Source organism: Thrips palmi, unplaced genomic scaffold, assembly GCF_012932325.1.
Source record: "Thrips palmi isolate BJ-2018 unplaced genomic scaffold, TpBJ-2018v1 HiC_scaffold_7, whole genome shotgun sequence".
In the NCBI taxonomy this organism is placed as follows: domain Eukaryota; kingdom Metazoa; phylum Arthropoda; class Insecta; order Thysanoptera; family Thripidae; genus Thrips; species Thrips palmi.
The window spans coordinates 2836152-2854045 of NW_023144634.1; the positions used below are offsets into that span (position 1 = coordinate 2836152).

The 17894-nt window shown below is 51.3% G+C and overlaps 3 protein-coding genes and 3 non-coding genes across 7 annotated transcripts in view; 3 read left to right on the forward strand and 3 right to left on the reverse strand.

The window, feature by feature from the left end:
• The window catches only part of LOC117652625 (E3 ubiquitin-protein ligase synoviolin), a 45653-nt gene extending 44613 nt beyond the window's left edge, over positions 1–1040 (reverse strand). Inside the window, exon 1 of the mRNA XM_034397682.1 lies at positions 868–1040. Coding sequence (XP_034253573.1) covers positions 868–949 — 82 coding nt within the window. The 5' untranslated portion in view covers positions 950–1040. The remainder of the gene's footprint in view (positions 1–867) is intronic.
• Positions 1041–6939: 5899 nt separating this feature from the next.
• Trnaf-gaa lies at positions 6940–7012 on the forward strand. The gene has a single exon. It is a non-coding gene; the product is annotated as a tRNA-Phe (tRNA).
• Positions 7013–7469: 457 nt separating this feature from the next.
• LOC117652254 (calcium uptake protein 3, mitochondrial) lies at positions 7470–15398 on the forward strand. Of its 2 annotated transcripts, XM_034397020.1 has the most exons (11): positions 7470–7688; positions 11403–11550; positions 11641–11751; positions 11845–11892; positions 11962–12044; positions 12508–12576; positions 13296–13549; positions 13640–13768; positions 13863–14020; positions 14108–14265; positions 14357–15398. In XM_034397020.1, the coding sequence occupies exons 1-11, from the start codon at positions 7494–7496 to the stop codon at positions 14426–14428; spliced, it is 1425 nt and encodes a 474-aa protein (XP_034252911.1). In that variant the 5' UTR covers positions 7470–7493; the 3' UTR covers positions 14429–15398. The 2 variants fall into 2 exon arrangements, with proteins under 2 accessions (XP_034252911.1, XP_034252912.1); XM_034397021.1 differs by lacking the exon at positions 12508–12576.
• On the forward strand, positions 10770–10841 carry Trnad-guc. Its single transcript has one exon. It is a non-coding gene; the product is annotated as a tRNA-Asp (tRNA).
• Positions 11088–11160, reverse strand: Trnar-ccu. Its single transcript has one exon. It is a non-coding gene; the product is annotated as a tRNA-Arg (tRNA).
• Positions 15263–17879, reverse strand: LOC117652255 (protein phosphatase methylesterase 1). Its single transcript, XM_034397022.1, has 9 exons — positions 17665–17879; positions 17362–17542; positions 17177–17286; positions 16833–17087; positions 16683–16748; positions 16441–16600; positions 16188–16362; positions 15962–16094; positions 15263–15880 (listed from the first exon to the last, which is right to left on the reverse strand). The coding sequence occupies exons 1-9, from the start codon at positions 17739–17741 to the stop codon at positions 15862–15864; spliced, it is 1176 nt and encodes a 391-aa protein (XP_034252913.1). The 5' UTR covers positions 17742–17879; the 3' UTR covers positions 15263–15861.
• Between the last annotated feature and the right edge of the window lie 15 nt (positions 17880–17894).

Genomic DNA, 17894 nt, shown 5'->3' on the forward strand with positions numbered 1-17894 from the left:
GGCCCGGTGAAATTCAGTTTGGCCACAACAACTCAGGAGTGACCCAATGACCGAGGAAATGAATTGGAATGGGCGTGTGATTTAGGGGGCAGTGAGACAGTATTTTCAAACAACCAATTTCTTGCTAAATTGTTGGTTGAATTTTTCATAGTGTAAATTTTTTGCCCGAGCAGACAGTGGCAACCCTTGAAAATCACGAGGTACCGATCACGCCCACCACCCCGCTGCTTCATCCGTTCAGCCAGGTTCGGCAGGAACCACCCAGACGTCGGCCTGGGTGCGTGCTGCGTGGGCGGAGTGGCACGGCACGGCACGGCGTGGCGTGGCGTGGCGCGGAGTGGCAGACGAGGAAACCACCGGCTCGGGCCATGCTGGGTACCGTTCGGCCCCTGGTTCGGTTCGGTTCGGTTCGGTTCGGCCAGTGCGATGCAAGCCGGCCTGATTGCTCTTGATTCCGTCATGGCAACGACCTGGCGGAGTCCTGCGAGTGCAGCACGAGCGGCGTGGCCGGGCATGGCGGCGCCGGCCGCAATAATCTCGCAGGAATAAGACTGAATTAGAAGGAGACGGCCGACGTCGTACAGTCCAGGCCACACGGCCAGGCCGGCCGGCGGCGACCCATAGCGTTTTTGCAGCTTGGGTTTCGCTCCGCAGCAAAGTACTATCCGCACTATCGTTTCGATCAATCAACACACAAATTTGCGAAAAAGAATTGCAACCGCTCTCAAAAGAGAAATGTCTCCCAAAGAGAAAGATCAAATCTAAACTGAAAATTGCCATGAAAAATAAGGTGATTGCAAATCCCACTGATGGTTTTCGCAAATTCGTAACCCCTTTTTAATTTTTTTAATTCGTCTCTGGACTCACCATAGTCGCTGCCCTCGTGCTCGGTGCCGTTGACGGTGCCGTCGGGCAGGATCTGCAGATGCCTGTTCCTCACGTACATCATGATCTTCCTGCCGGCGCCGGCGATGTGCGACAAGTTGGCGGAGCGCTCCGCGCGCGCCCCCGACTGTCCCGACGTGCCCCCCGAGGAGGGCGTCGCGAAGGTGTCCACGTCCGCGTCCACGCCGGCCGGCAGCGGCGACGGCAGCGGCGACGGCAGCACCAGGAAGTCGTCGACGCGGCGCCGCAGCGCCCGCCGCAGCCGCGGGGCGCCGAGGCCGTCCAGGTCGCCGACGTCGTCCAGGTCGCCGACGTCGGGGTCGTAGCTCGGGCTTGGCAGGCTCATGGCGCGGCGTTCCGTCTGCCCCGGCGCCACGGTGAGGCCCGCGGCGTGGCCCACGGCGTGGGCGCGCGCTCCGGCCAGGGCGAGGGTCAGGGCGAGGGCGAGCGTGCAGCGGGCGAACGAGTCACCCGTCACCATGTCGCCTGGACGGCCATCACCCGCCCGGCTCCATGCCGAGCATCACTCCACTAGCGCGTAGCGCGGCCATGTCCACCCCATGTCGCGCGGCATCACTCACACTCACACACGGCCCTGTCACTCTGTCACCCCCGCGCTGCCCCCGGGCCCGGCCGGCGCGTTCCTTGGCGGGGACGGCGGTGCGGCGGTACGGCGGCGTCGACGCGGTGCCTCGCCTCGTCGCGGGTTGATCAGCCGGCAGGACAGCCTCGCGACATACGCGATGCGTGCGCATCGGAGGTTCGAGCCGCACTGCCGGCATGGCTGGCTGGGGCTGGGCAGGCATGGCAGGCAAGGCTTGGCCGCCCGCCCAGCTTACCCAGCCCCACCCGGCGCGTCGCCCTGCTACCTCGCCCTGCCTCGCCACTCCCCCCCCCCCTCAACCCCCGGCTCTGCCCTGGCCGCTGGCTGCACCCCCCGCGTCGTCGTCCGCGTCGTCTGCGTCCCCAGGACCTGAGCCCTGGGCCTCACTCCATCGACGCATCGCTGATTGGTCACTTCTGCCGAAGAAAGCACCGGCCGCAATCCTCCAAACTGCGGAAACGGCGTTTTATGTAACACTTTTTACCCGCAGTGTGACACAGGTGCGTGCGAGCCCCGCCCCGCCCCGCCAGTCCGCGCCTGGTCACTAATGGACGCCGGCCTAGAACACTGCCAGACCGCTCCTGGAGGTGGCAATGCTGCGTTGGACGGAATCGTGGGCATTCCGACTCGCCGAGCTCCGCGCGCCGTCCCGTCCCGTCCCGTCCCGTCCCGTCCCGTCCCGTCCCGTCCCGTCCCGTCCCGTCCCGTCCCGTCCCGTCCCGTCCCGTCCTGTCCGGTTCGTACAAATTTGTGAGTACAAACGTACGAGATTGGAGACAAGAAGGCTCAGCCTGTGGCGGCTAATGGCTAATCATGCTGAAGTTTCCGCAGGCGCGTGGCTGGCCAGGCTGGCCGGGTGTGCACATCGTCTGCCTATCAGGGTGCTATCAACGACCGGGAGATGATCGTCTGCAGGCACTGGGCACTGTTACACGTGTGGCCGAGACGACCGACGTGTTCACCAAATCTGGGATCAAAAATCCTCTGGCGCGCACTTCTTTTAACGCGCTCTTGTTGTCGTTTTCGTCTGTTTGTTGTTTTTATTTTACAGGGGTTAATCCAATTTTATGACAGCCGCGGCAAGTGGGTCGCGACACAACGGGGCGCCATCGCCCTGTACTCTGATGCCTGCAGCCTCTCTCGCACCTGTACGGCGCGCCCCGGGAGTGCGAGAGAGACAGAGCGACGAGAACGACCCTCGGAATCAGTCCGCTGGACACTTTGACTGCGTGATGGCCGGTGACGCGGGAGAATTAGGGCGACATAAACGAGAGGCGTCCGCGTGCGCGAGCAGCGCGAGTCCGAGCCGATGGCCTTTCCCGAGCCTCTTCATTTCCCCCGCCGTAAAGGCCGAGGGCAGTAAGGCCGGCCGGCCGTTTTGGTGGTGTCGCACCGCGCCACCGCGCCCACGTCGTCGTCCTGCACTGCGAGGAGAACGACCGCCGCGCCGTCCGATTGGTCAAGAGTGTGAAGATTTCGGACGCTTGAAGTTCAGTTACTCCGACATCGAGCCTGTACGGATTGAAAACACTCGACCGCGGCGGCGACTACCGAAGTTCCGTCACTTTGTCCAGCACGCCGCTGTCCGCCGAGGTGTCCGGCGGCCACACAGTGTGCCACACAGCGTGCCACACACCGCCCCATAAAGACGGCGGACGAGCGCACGTCTCCGACGGCGTGGCGGTGCCACTAATCCAATCCAGCGGCCCTAAAAGACGCCCCGAAACGGACTCCGAAACGGTCGATCGGTCGAATTGAAAACGAAAGCAACGGCCGGGCCGTGGCGTGTTCCGTTCCCATGCCGCTTCCCTGGCGGCGGTGACGCAAAGCAGGCGACGCACGCTAAAGCACAACGCGCTCCCTTGAGCCGAAGGGAAGATTTCCGCGCGAAACGTTCGGTCTCGTGAGCGCGGCGGCGCGAATGCGGAGCCAGCCGTCGTCCGGGCTACGGTGGGCCTTCCCTGAGCCACCTCGGGCTGCCGGCGCCGGGTCGGATGGGTGGCCTACCTGCCAGGCGGCCGCTCCGTCACTGCCACGCCACTGCCACGGCGCGCGCTCCGATCCGAATTCGCCGCGGAACTTGTCCTCGGTTCGGTGTTCCGTTCCGTTCCGTTCCGCGTCGTGCACGGAGTTCACTCCGAATCGCCCACGAAACAGAGCGGCCGTTGTAGCGCCGCGCCAACCGTGCCACGTGGACGGCCACGTGTTGGCACGCACGCGCTAATGGGCGCGCTCCGTCTCTCTCGCACTCGAAGGGCGTGGCGTGCGGGTGCGAGGGAGACAGAGCGACGCAGGTATCGCCCTAACGGCCAGGGTGAAGCATGACAAAGCACGTCGGGTACCTTCCCGGCGCCACCCTCGCCGCCGCCGTTTTCTGCCTGTTTCTTATTCCACTCCACTGGAAGAGCGCGCAAATAACAAGGAAGGGTTGGGGGGGTGCGACGGAGAGGCTCAGAGGCGTGGAGCCGAGCCAAGTCCGGAGACGCAGAATCTTCTTACCTCACTTACCTCCCCCTCCCGCCAGATCTCGATCTAGGTCCTTGTCCTCGGAGCGCGATAGGGTGGAGGAAGGTGTCATATAAATGGAAAATTCAGCGGGCAGAGCCATGCTCGCTACCGCGAGGGCCGCGGACAAAAACATTGTATAAGATTCCCACATTAACATAATCGGGGAGATTACAAGCCTTTTATCGCTTCACAGTGGAGGGCCGCGCGATGACGTTTACGAGTCCTTAACACCTTTCGGGAGGGTTACATGCCGCAGGCCGAGCCGCAGGCTCGCATTCTGTCTCTCTCGCACTCGCGGGGCGTCGCGTAGGGGTGCGAGAGAGACAGAGCGACCTGCACACTCGCCCCGTCCGAGACACGCATCCTTATTTCATCCTTCCGAGGCGATGACGCGGATGACGCCTTCCTTGGAGGCGAGGACGTCGGGCGTGACTCGTCGTGACGCCACGTACGCACGCCCCCGCCGCGTCACGCGTGCGGCTGGCGCGGCGTGCCACGGCGGCGCACAGAGCCCTTCAGCTGTGAGGCGATGATAATAAAAATTTATGTAACGCTGCTTCTGCTGGGTGGCGGCTTGGCGGGTCGCGTTCGCGCGTCTCCCAGGTCTCCCAGTCTCCGCGGCGGCCTCCTTGGTCGTCCACCAAGCGCACGCGCTTCTTCGCCTCGTTAGGCACGCCTGGCGGACGGCGGCTGGCGGCCCCGTCAGAGAAACTGGTGTAAGTTGGCGGTCGGCTCGACGCAGATAGGCCGCTTGGCGTGCTGCAGGCTGGCGTGCTGCGACGCGGCCCAGAGAGCCCTAGAATTCTCTCTGCCTCCGCCGCGCCAGTCCGCCAGGCCGCCAGTCAGCCGAGGTGAGCTAAGCCGTTGACGCGTGACAGACACCCACACGGAGGAGAGGATGCACTCCTCTCAATCTGAACCCACTCGTTACGCGGTGCCAGCAGTCTGATGCCGAGAGTCCTTTCGGTCGCTCTGTCTCTCTCGCACCTACACGGGGCGCCCCATGAGTGCGAGAGAGACAGAGCGACGAAAACGACTCTCGGAATCAGTCTGCTGCGTCTCGGCGCACCTTCGCCTTTTCCGGTCAAAGATGAGCAGTCAAGATGACGGGTTCCCAAAAGAAGCGCCTTCCCGCCGAAACGGATTGCTTTCAGTCCTTTCGGCCGCCGCCTCGGACTGTCCGGCAGTGTAGTAACTTGTCCAGTGTAGTGGCGAGGTTCGAAAAGACAATCACTGTGGCTAACGGGGCAGCCAGAGGCACGCCGACGACGCGACGCGACGTGTGCATCATTCTGCACGTGCGCGACGACAGCAGGCGCGTTCCGGACAGAGTCGCTCTGTCTCTCTCGCACTCGCGGGGCGTCGCGGAGCGTCGCAAGCGGTGCGAGAGAGACGGAGCGGCGAAGTGTGGCGCGGAAGCATCCTGCAGGTGGTGCGTCTTTGTGCGCGGACTGCACGCGGCTTTCAATATTCACGCCGAGTGTTGTAACTCGGCGTTTGGGATACCCGCCCGGCAGCCAGCACGCTGCAGCACGCCAAGACCCTCGCCAAATGCCAAGGCGACGGCGTGGCGCTCGCAGCACGCCGAGGGTCGTCTGTCGTCTGTCGCTCTACAGAGCCTCAATCGGACCTCGATATCTCGAACGCGCTTCGATACCTCTGCCCATTTCGGTGCTGGATGCGAAAAACAGAGAGGGCGACAAGGGCGGCATGGGGCGCACCGTGGAAGGTCACCCACCCGGCCGCCCCGGCTGGCCCCGCCGCCAATAAGAGCGCGTCGGAGATGTTATCAGAAAATAGCAGAACGCCCGAGAACGCCCCGGGCGGGCCCCATGCATCTATGCCGCGCCATCCCTCTTCCTGATTCAAGGACGCAAGAACGCAGACCCCGTGCGTTGCGAGGGAAGTCGCCGTTCGCAGTCGCCACTTGGCGGTGGCACCATGGCGCCTTCCTCTCGAGCTTCATGGCCTTGCAAGCACATGAGCTTACACTACAAAATCACCACGCAAAGAATTTTCTTCTCGAATAGGTACCATCGACGCACCCATATATAACTCCCTCAATATTTCGCCAGAGAAGGTATTTCATGGATCGGCCCATCGTGGCCCAAGGGCTGCAAGGGCATGCAAGGGTCAATGAACCCGCGGTGCCTCCCAACTCCACACAAGGCGAGGGGATTTGTTCGAAAAACAAGCCGAGCGAGAAATCTTACACGCTGTGCCGGGGCATCAGACCGCAGCAGGGCCCACAAATGTCCTCTTTGTTTCCATTTCTGGCACAAATAAATATTTTCGCTTCCGTTCGCGCCAACCTCCGAATCTATTTGGGGGTCCTGCACACGGACAGTGTCACGTCACGCACACTGCCGCGAGGGGCAAGAGCTCTGAACACTGAGGAATGCCGCCACTGCCACAGCACTACAACTCGCTCATGAGTCCTAGCAGTGGGTGGCCCCTCGTCCGAATGTTTTAATGGACTTGTTTAATTCCATTCGGTTCGATTTGTGGGTTTTGTGGGTGGTGCGCCGCGGGTGACTAAGGTGTGTGTTCTGATTGGAGCAGTCCAGCCAGGTGGATCCAGGCCGATCCAGGCCCTTCGGACACGGAGCCAGTTTCACCAGCAGAATCCCGACTTGAGCCTAAAGCCCAGACCGCTCGACCTTTCTGTCATTGCAATCTTGCATCACACGTGGGCAAATTACTATCACTCCATCACTCCTCAGGAACAGATTTCTGATGACTGGAACAGCGGCGGCGGACCGGCGTCGCGGCCGGCTCCCCCCCCCCTCCCCCACCCACCACGAGTAGCGCGAGCGCGAGGCTCGCGAGCGCCCCCCTCCCCCTCCCACTCTCTCCCCCACCACTCGCGCCGCGCCACTGCGGCGCCGCGAGGGACGGCTTACGTGGAACGTGGTTTACTTTCAACGACCCCCTCTCCATCTGCCGAAATAGCTCAGTTGGGAGAGCGTTAGACTGAAGATCTAAATGTCCCCGGTTCGATCCCGGGTTTCGGCAGTTTCTTTTGAAGTATTTTCCGGGACGCTCTTGGAGTGGTTATGAGTTTTTTCTGCAGTCACTCGAGGCATGCTTGTGCGCTGCGCACGGTGGGACATTTATTTTTGCACGAAAGCCCTGACAGTTTCAGTTTCTGTAGCCTCTGCCCTCCTTCATTTATACCTTCCAAAAAGAGTTTTCAAACAAATCCAGTAAATAAGCGGTGTGCAGCGACAAGGAGGCGACCCGCGCCGTTTGAATCTTCGCGCGCCTCAGTCGAGGCAACCTGAAGGAAAACAATGCCGGGGCTTTTCTCATTGATTGGAGGACAATCATGTATGAAACTAAGATTTTTTTATGATTTGTTACGGGCTTGGCAGGCCCGAGTGCTCGTTGCACGTTTCATAAACTAAAAAATGTAAACCAAAAATAAGTATGGCAACAGTGCTGGAAGTCGACTTTCATTTGTCATCTTGTCGACTGCTGCAGAGGAGATTCAAACATGGCGTCCGTCAGGAGGTGCACTTTGCTCCTGGGGAGGTCTTTGGGACGGTATTTTGTCAGTCAGCGAAGTTTATCCACCAGAGTTAACACCGCCAGGGCAAGATTTCGACCTCACCATGCGGGAGTGCTCCTCGCTACGAGTCTGGTGGTGTACGCGGGGTCGAAAAGCTCCGACGGGTTCAAGCCGAAGAAGGTAAGTACTTGTCAGAGGGAAACGGTTCTAAAAATAAAATTGAGACTGAGACGAAGACAGCATTGTCAACAGGCTCTCTGGTTACTTTGCGCTGGTCTCGCCTCCCTGGACACGTGTCGAAGGGCGTCGTTCACGTGGAATCACCACCAGGGCACACCGTTATCGGCCCCGAATATGGGTTATGTTGTTTGTTTTTATTTGGTGTGACTTCATCGCGCAGTTATTTCTGTGCGTCAGAGGTATTGTGTTGACGTCCTCGTTCCGCATGCGTGGGACTTGTTTCTCTCCAGGCTTGTTTTTTTCCCCGTTTTCTTGCTCCACCACTTTTTTTAGTCAGATTTACTTATCGGACTTTTGAGAATTCTGAGAGTGCTCATTCATTTGAATTAAAAATTGGTCTCTTGTTTAATTGTTAGCAAAGAGAGAACAAAATAACCAGCTCTTGGGATCAATCACTATCAAATGACTGAGTTACGCTTATGTAGGTCAGTCATGAAATCAACAAACCAATCTGTTTTCTTGGATGCCAATAAATAGGGTCTAGACTCCTCAAAATGACTTAAAAACTTTGGACAAGGGTAAAATGGAATTTTCTTTCTATTTTTTAAAAATGTTTATCAAGTTTGAATTGAGTAGTCTTGATAAGCTGCACCAAAGGGGACTGAATCATGGCAGGTGCTAAAAATGGGCAGCAGTACATTTCTCCATTGACGTGTGCATTTAACACTGTGCGCCGCGTGATGCCTATCCTGAGGCGTAGCTATTGTTATAGCGGCTGGACCACAAACGGAGGACACTGGCGGGTCCCACGGCCAGACTGCGGGGCTGCGGGGGCTGTGGGGCCGGCGCCAGTGCTGCCACTTGCTTGATCGTCTGAACGGTTTGCTCTGGCGGCCATTGACGCCCTGCTGCAGGGCGTCATGCAGGACGTCATGGAGAGCATGCCGAAGGGGCTATCGGCAGCACCCTTGCAGCTGTCCACCGCGTCACCGCCGAGACGACCCAGACGACGGCCAGAGGGTAGACACGCGCCGGGATTTGAGCGCCAAGCCGGCAAGCCCCCACGTGACGTTGGGTGTCAAAGGCGTGACGGGCGGGCTTCACGTCGGGGCCCCGCCCCGCCCCGCCCCGCCCCGCCCCGCCACGCCACGCATCCCACAGAAGCGAGGCGTCGACACCCTTTCTGCCTGCCCATCGGAATGGGGGCGCCGCAGGAAATGACAAGTTGGCTCCGCTTTACATGAAGGACATGAAGCTCGGAGCCCCCCGCTGCGAGGCCTTCGGTCCCTTGGTCCCGTCGGCCGGCTGGTGCGGCCCTTGTGGCCCGCATGCGGCCTCAGCGCCAAGGTCCTTGGCCGAGCCCCGAGCCCTTGGCCCTAGCCCAGCCTATGTGGGCCACCTTGTTTTGGGCGATGGCTGGCGATGAGTCCCCACCCGGCCATGATCTTATCGAACTCTGGTCTCGTCCCGTCGGGCTGGCCCTCGGACCAAGGCGCGGCACAGCCACAGCCAGACCAGCGATCCCGGGGGATCTTTTCGTCGCCCTGTCTCACTCGCACCCCTACGGGACGCTCCATGAGAGCGAGAGACAGAGCGCCGCCGAGTGTGGCACTCTGCGACGACAACGAGGGTCTCGTAATTTAGGGAAGCTTGCACTCGCCCTGTCTTGCCCTTGATTTGTCGCCGGCGAGCTTGGCGTTGGGACTCCGGGCCATGCCCTCCGCTAGCCGCTACGCCAACGCCACACTGCGTGTCACTTGCGTTACCACGTTACCGCGTTATAGATCGCTTTTATCTCGTGTCGAATTTGCCCCGTCATATTTGCTCCGCGACATCCAGAAGAGACGAGATAGGGATGTGTGCGTTCTCGTTTACCTACGCAGCACGGAGCTGAGGATGCGTTACATGATGCGCGAAAGCCATCCCGAAAAATCGTTTCACCGCTCTGTCCCTCGGGCAACCCTACGGAGCGCCCCACGTGCGTGCGAGCGGCCTGCCTCCCTGCACTGCAACCCCCAGAAGGCCCAACCGCCGTCAAAGTCGGCTGGAGTCTGGAGAAGAGAGACGCTGGAATTCCCTTGCGCTGCCCAATGTCCAGCGTGCCCAGCTCCAGGACTGCGCTGCCGCATGCTGCCAGCCACCAGCCATGCCAGCGCGGCACAACGGGCTTATCGCGCCAAGCCGCAACGCCGCAACGCGTTGCAACCAAGGCACGCCACGGCACTGTTAGTGAGGAGGGTCAGTGCCACACATGGCGATGCGAGGGGAATGCTTTTGCGTTGTTTCTGCGTTTCGTCGTCTCTCTCGCCTGTTTTCACAAACCGAAACACGGGGCGCCACTGTCCGATTCCTATTTGGTTTTATGGCCCCTTCTGGCCCTTCTGGCTGAAAACCAGACTCCCTCCAGACGCTCGTCGGGATTGCCGCGGGGTGGGCGGCCGGTTGTTTTCCCAGCTTTCCTCTCCGTCTGTATTTTTTGGAAAATACGTATGACTCGAAACTCCCTCCCCCTTGTCACAGCTCGTCACTGGCGTCACAGTACCCAGGACCCCGACGTGTTTTATCCTCGTCCCACCAGGCTAGGAAAGGGGGGGAGGGGGAGGGCTATGCAAATGTGGCCGTCGTGATGCCGTTCCCATGCCCGGCCAGCCACTGCTTACTACTTCCTAATAGTTCGTCTGGCGTCGTCAGGGCTGTAAAACGGCGACACATAAATGTGACGCGACACAGCAGTGTGTCTGTGTGTGTCTGTGTGATGGGTGTGATGCTTACACGACCTGCCCCACTTGACGAACGCGCCACCATGTTTGGCATTTATCGCTGAATTTTCAGCAGCTTGATTTGGTGCAAAGCGCTCAAACTGCAACATAAGTTCCAAGTTCCAAGCGCTGTTTCCCGTCGTGCTCGTTGGCAACGGATTGTTGCTGGCTGGCCATCCCTTCACTCCCTGCCACCCTCTGCGCAGGCGCGCTCTTGGGGAGAGGGGAGGGAGGGGGCGGTGCTGGAGGGAAGCCTGCTTTGTGAAGTGGTGGGGGGCCTCCGCACGATGGCATTACACGCTACGTCGTCTCCCTCCACGAATCCTCGGTAGTATAGTGGTCAGTATCCCCGCCTGTCACGCGGGAGACCGGGGTTCGATTCCCCGCCGGGGAGGATTCTTTTTCATCCGGATTGGCACTTTTGAAAAGTTTCTTTCGACTTAAAAGTCGTTTTGGTCACTTTTATTTCTGTACAAGACCTCAGACTAATTATCCTGCTGTGTTTTCCCGTTATGTGTGCTGACGTGATTTTCAAAATAAAGGATGACCTGCACTAACTACCCAAGTTGTGCATCTTGTTTTGCGTTTCATTTCAAAATGAATCTATGATAGAATTTCTTGGTACTGCAAAAACACGGGATACCCCTGGTGGGACTCGAACCCACAATCCCCGGTTTAGGAGACCGATGCCTTATCCATTAGGCCACAGGGGCTGGTAGTGGTGGGAGGTCGTACCGCGTGGCACATGCCGCGTCAGCGCTGCGCCTGCGCACTCTCACCCTCTTGGTCACCGGCAAACGGCGCGAAAAACAAAGGACCCGAATACACTGACATTCTTAGTCTGGCTTAGTCAAGGAAAAATTTAAAGAGCTGACTTAGGTTAAAGAGAAAGAGCCCACGCTCCTTCCTTGGTCCTTCCTGCAGTTCGCCTAATTCGCAATTGTCACTGTTTCAGAAGGAAGAAGATGCATTTGCTGCAAAGGCTGTAAAGCTTACATCTCGGGAACGGCGATTCATTAAGTTCGCATCAGTTCAGTATGATGGCCAACTTTACATGACTCCTCAAGATTTCCTGGAATCTGTTGTAGAACAGGAACCTCGGCGTAAGTTATTTATGTTGTTAAAATGGTCTTAATTATTTTTTATACAAAAAAAAATTGTCCTATCAAATTATTTGTATTTTCTTTGCCTAGCCCGTCTGAAGCGACGTACTCTAACTGATAAGGATTTGGCAGCTCTTAAAGATGCTACTCCACCTCTGAAGAAAGGTTCCACTCAAATGTTCCGTAGCCTCCGAGATAAGGGTAAATTTGTATTTTATTTTTATTGTGTTATTTTATAATTTTTTTTAACCTATTAACTTGTTTTTTTTTTTTTTTTTTAATCTGAAATGGCAGGAATAGTTTCATTCACTGAGTATCTATTTCTGCTCTCAATCCTAACAAGTAAGTAATTTTCAGGCAGAAAATACAAGTGTTTGGTAAACTTTTAAACCATTATCCTTTTTGTTTCAGAACCTCAGTCAGGCTTCCGTATTGCATTCAACATGTTCGACACTGATGGAAATGAGCGAGTAGATAAAAATGAATTTCTTGTGGTGAGTAATGTCAATACTGTTCTCTGGTCTTAAATTTAGTTCACCTTTGAAATTTAGCTCATCCTTTGAAGGACCACAAGTGCAGCATTAGATTTGATTGCAACTGCTATGTAGCCAAATTTTCTTTTCAATTTATACTGGACGAAAGTGAAAATCTATTGAGACTCTTGTTAGTTGCAGAAAGCTTTAGTATTAGGTCTAAATTTAGCATAATGTTTAAAGTAGGGTAATTGGTATGCATTTGGACAATAGTTTGGAATGCCACCCTCGGCATGTGTATGAGGGCAGGTGAAACTGCTAAGAAACGCAATGTGACTGCCTTATTTATTTCCTACAAAATAAGTTAGAATTTTATTTTTATGACTCCTATTAGCCACTTGTACTTATTTTTTCGTATAGTACCTTGTACTTCATAAAAAGGTAAGGAAAAATGAGTATCAATCACATGTGTTGCACAAAGCAGATTCGGAGACTATTTAGCAGCGGCAGAATTTCCAAGGAGCGTATGGAAGATGAAGCAACGCGAAAGGCTGTGAGTTTGCTGCTCAGTGTTCAAAGCTCATTCATCTGCTGTTTGCATTTGCCCATTAACTATTATCTCCAGCCTTCTGCACAATGATTAGAAGTGCCAAATCAATCTTACTTGCATATCAAACCTTCACCTTTACTAACCAAAAATGTATCTGCATTTTGTGCTTCTTTGCAGTTACAATTCCCAAGTGTTCTCTTTGTTTTGATTGATTTGATTTTCTGTTTGGAACTTATCTGTTATGTAATGTTGATTAATTGACCGGCTCAATGTGTTTCTGATGTTAAATCTCGTTTTTATTCTGAACATTTCTTAAGGACTAAGCTGCGAATGTTCAAGACCTGTTTCTAAGACTCATTTACTATCCCGTACAGCAGAGATTGTTTGTGCCAAAATAAAAAACAGGCGGCTGTGCTGTTGCAATGCATTCCTTTTCTCTCAAGCCTCCATTGTCTACATTGTGGCTGTGCTTTTATTCTTGCTTCAATCCAATGGGTAAAATAATTTGTGATAGATACATAGATATAGAATTCAGGCATAGTTCAGCCTTGTTTATAAGTATGTCTTAGTGGTACACAACTTTTCATCTTGCCATTCAAGTGTATCAATCATGAGTATCAATCATAAGATTTTCCTGAAATTCCTTAACTGAGAAGCAGGATAAAAATGTTGCCCTTCAGCGCACTCACTTTGTTTGACAAGTGTCTGATTTCTTTTAATAGATGGAAAAAATCTTCAGCCATGCTTGGCGCGACAAACGAGGCTTACCAACTGAGGAAGAAGCTGATAAAGGGAAAGCTAAAAATAAAGAGAATGCAACCGGTGAGAAGAAAGAGGGTCAAGGTGCTCAAGCAGACTCAGATTATGTTGATGATGAGCAAGGTCTTCAAAGACGCCACTTGGTGGACACTACACTTACCATTCACTTTTTTGGCAAGAAGGGAAAGGATGAGCTCAGATTTGAGGGCTTCCGCAAGTAAGTATATCTTATTGTTGCTCAAATAACAACTTGATTATTGGTTTGTGATAGTGTTCAAAAATTAAAGGCGAGAAAAATCTTTTGCAGGTTTATGGAGAACCTCCAGACAGAGGTGCTAGAGCTGGAATTTCATGAATTCTCAAAGGGAGCTGAAACGATAAATGAAGTGGACTTTGCAAAGATTATGCTGCGTTACACTTACCTTGATACTGACAAGTAATAATGGCTATAATCAAAGACTTCAATTTTCCTATACTGTTAATTTCGATGCTTGGAAAATACAATTCTAATTTTTATCCCTCCCCTGCAGGTATGATATGTACCTTGATCGACTTCTTGATAGGGTTAAAGATGAAAAAGGGATTACATTTGAGGAGTTCCGTATATTTTGTCAGTTCTTGAATACCTTGGACGACTTTGTCATAGCAATGCGTATGTATACATTGGCTGATCATCCGATTTCTAAAGGTAAATTAAGTCTTTCCTCTCTTTGACCAGCTAACTTGCAAGAATTCAAGGTGTTATGTGTTCTCTTTTGTTTTATTATTTTTCCAGATGAATTTCACAGAGCAGTGAAAATATGCACTGGCACCAGTTTGAGTCCGCACCTGGTACATACAGTATTTGCTCTCTTTGATGAGGATGGAGATGGTTTACTAAGTTATCAGGAATTTATTGCCATTATGAAGGACCGTTTGCATCGTGGTTTCAAGGTATGTATTATACTTTTTATGTTATATTTTGTAATAATTTGTGCAAAAAAGCCCTAGTCCTTCAAACTACTTATAAAATCATTCTTTTCAGTCTCATGCTAAAAATGAAGGCTATGAGGCATTTAAGGATTGTATAAAACAAGAACTGAAGTCCAACACATAACTTAGCCAAGAAATGCACCCATGGGTCTTAATATGTCTTATTCATCATTTTCTTGAGAGTTAATTTTTATTTAATGTACTTCATTTTTAAATATTTTTTCCTTATTGTTACTGTTGCTTGAGCAGGAGGGTGTTCTAGTCAGAAGCCATAAGAAAACTTCAATACCTCCTCCTTGTGACAACACTTTTAGCCTGTTGTGGGTGATCTTAAGAGATTGGAATTTCAGTTTTAACTACAGTATTTTGTAATGACAAGTTTGATATCAGACCAGTAAAATCTATCAGTGTCATAGATACTGGAGGATGTCCTTCCTGTGACCTCTTTTTGATTCTGCAGATGTGCTTAATATTTATTATATGTCCGATTTTGTAATAGTCAAGTTTTGAATAGATGCCACAATCTGTGATATCTTTGATGTTAACGTTTTCTCAGTGCCGCTCAGTATATGATTGCAATTTGTTGCACTTCTGGTAATGTAGCTTGCTTGATATGTAATCTGTGTACTTAAATGTGTATTGCAAGCTTCAGAGAGGCTATTTTATGCTAAGTACAAGGGGTGCCCCACCACCATAAGTGACTCCAGACTTCTCTATGCTAGTCTATTTTGAAGGTTTTCTGCTCTGTGTCAGAAGAGAATGGTGGTTAGTACTGAGCAACAATGAAGTTAGGTGATCATAGAGATTGCCAAATGCTTAGAAAATTTTAAGATTTGCGCCATTGCCTTTCTCATACTTTTGTGAGTCCCATTGCCATTTTTATTATTATTATTTTGTCAAGCCTGTGCCATCAATTGTTTTATGTTCTTTCAAGACTTCTAGATGAGTTGATACTCCATTGTTTTAATGCATCATTTATTTTCTCCATTTTTGTTAACGTTCAAAAATTACATTTTTCTTTTTGCTTTGGCAAATGTAGACAAAAAAGATGAGTTTTCTGAAGCCTAATAAAGACAAACTTTTGCTAAAGAGAATGAAACAAAATTCATAATTACAGAAGATCACAATTCCTCAAACATCAAGATTAGCATCTCACAAAGTGCTAATGCCGACCTACCCACACCGTAAATTATCGTTAAGTACCAGAAGACCCTACAAGCAATACTGTTTCACAAAACATTCTAAAAAATAAATTTTAATAAATATGTTATTTACCTGTTGCACAACAACATATCTTAAAAAGAAACAAATAACCTTAGGGTCAATGTAAATGCCTAGTTAATAAAATTTAAAACTATCAGTATGTACATTTTTACACATTCAGAGAATACTTGCCTTCTGCAACATGAAGACTCTCAGATTTGATTTCCATGATAAAAAGAACATAATTACCAATGCAGGTTCCCAAGAAAGTTTCAACTTGCAAACAGAAGGGCTTTGCACTTCACACAGCCTCTAAGTATTTAAAAAAAAAAAACACATTTGGGATTGTACTTTTTAGCATCCTGGTAATGACCTGCAATCAAAATACAGAAGTTAATGTAAAGCTACAAGATAGTGTTGAGTAAGATAAGGTTTTAAAAACAATACAACTTACACATGGAAATTTGAAGTAGGTTCAGCTAGTTTATACCGGACTAAAAAGTTTGCTAGCACTTCAGCCACTCTTTCAGGTACATCTTCATGCACTGCATGACCACACTGAGGCAAAACTTGCATCTGGAATTTTCCTGCAAAATGGCACATTTAATAAAATAGATTTAACCGAGGATTTAACACAGAGTGGAAATAGAGCACTTATTCAACATATGATAAATTTTTACCTTGCATTTGCCCTACTGTGAGTTCTCGGTCCAATCTGTCTATACCAGCTAACAATAGCATTTTGGGGCAGTTCACACTCAAAAATCTGGATGACAGGCCTTGGAACCACCCTGACCAATGCTTTTCAGTTCGTGTGAGGTCAATTCGCCAGGTATATAGAGCAGCACTATCCACCTGTAAACAGACAAAATAAAAATTAGAAATGATAAGCAAATCTGGCACTAAAAGATAAAGCATCAGAATAAATCATACAGGAGGAAGCACTGGTGGGGCTTTGAAATCAGGAGATGACTCATCCTCCTCTTGTATACTATCACTTGCAGATTCCTTCTCAGGAAGTTTATCTGAAGATCCCTCTTGTTGCTCAACATTTTCTGAAATGTCAGAGGTAGAGAGCTCTCCAGTTTTAATGCTGTAACAATAGAAAAACAAGGTTGAAAATGTTCAAAAGCAATGATCTCCTTTAAAAAAAAAGGTATAAGGGGTATGCTTACTTTCTTAACTGTCCAGGCATTGATACCTTGGCAGATTCAACATTTCGAATTTGTCCAGTCCGAACACTATAGGAACAAGAATAATGAGATATACTTCCTGACGTAAAGAGAGGGGCCTTAAAATTCTAGGAAAGAGACATAGAAGCTTACCACCACTCAATGGCCTGTTCTAATGAACGGAAGTTCTTTGGCCTTCCTCGCAAAAAGCTTTGCATACTGGTTAGCGCATCCATGGCAGTGCCCTCTACAACGTCAATGACTGCTAAGCCTGCCAGTCCAGGAATGAAATCCTCAGAAGCTGCCCTAACAGCCACAGCTCCTCCCATACTATGTCCCATGAGAACAATGGGTGGAGCATCACCCTCCAAACTTCCATACAAGGCATGAAGTACATCTCCAACATCCCTAGGACAATACAAAAATTTGAATGGCACTGATGCCACAGTTTTTAAAAAGGAATGTCACTCCTAATATTCATAGTTCCTCTAACTCACTTTGCCATAGTAAAACCAGACAAATCTTCATCATCTTCAGTGCGAGTGTTTCCATGTCCTCGAATGTCCATAGCTAGTACCTGGCATTCAGCCATAGAGGTAACAGAGGCCTGAAAGTTAAAGTAATTATAAAGTGGAGGAAAAGAAGGTCCAATAACGAATGAATGAAAAATTGTTAACCATACCGCAAACAACGACCAGGTTAGAGCTGAAAACCCGCCACCGTGCAGAAGAAATAGGACAGGCCCAACAGAGCCCAGTCGATAGACTCTAAATGAGTTTCCGTTGACACGAACATCTTCGCAACTATCAAAATACTTGCTGAATGGCACTGGTGTGTAATTTTTCTTCCTGCTCTCCATAGACCTAAACAAAACCAAAGGCAACCAGTTGCTCAAGAAACATTATAAGAGGCATAAGACATAGAATCAAAACATCAAATATGCTACATTACACACAAGTTTTTAAAACATGAAAATAAGACATACCGTCCTGTGCCTCGCATATTATTAGGTATTCTTGGGGGCAAGCCTGATTTTAGCAAGTTCTTGTGCAGAGATGACATCTTTGTAGTTTCACAGTGCTTAACTAAATATTTCAGAAAAGCACTCGCAGATTCTTCAGGTCACTAGTTTTGTAAGCAGTCAAAGCAGAAACAAACCTGATATGTTTTGAGTTAGCACACCCTTTCCCCTTCCCTCCCCTTCCCCCCTCACCG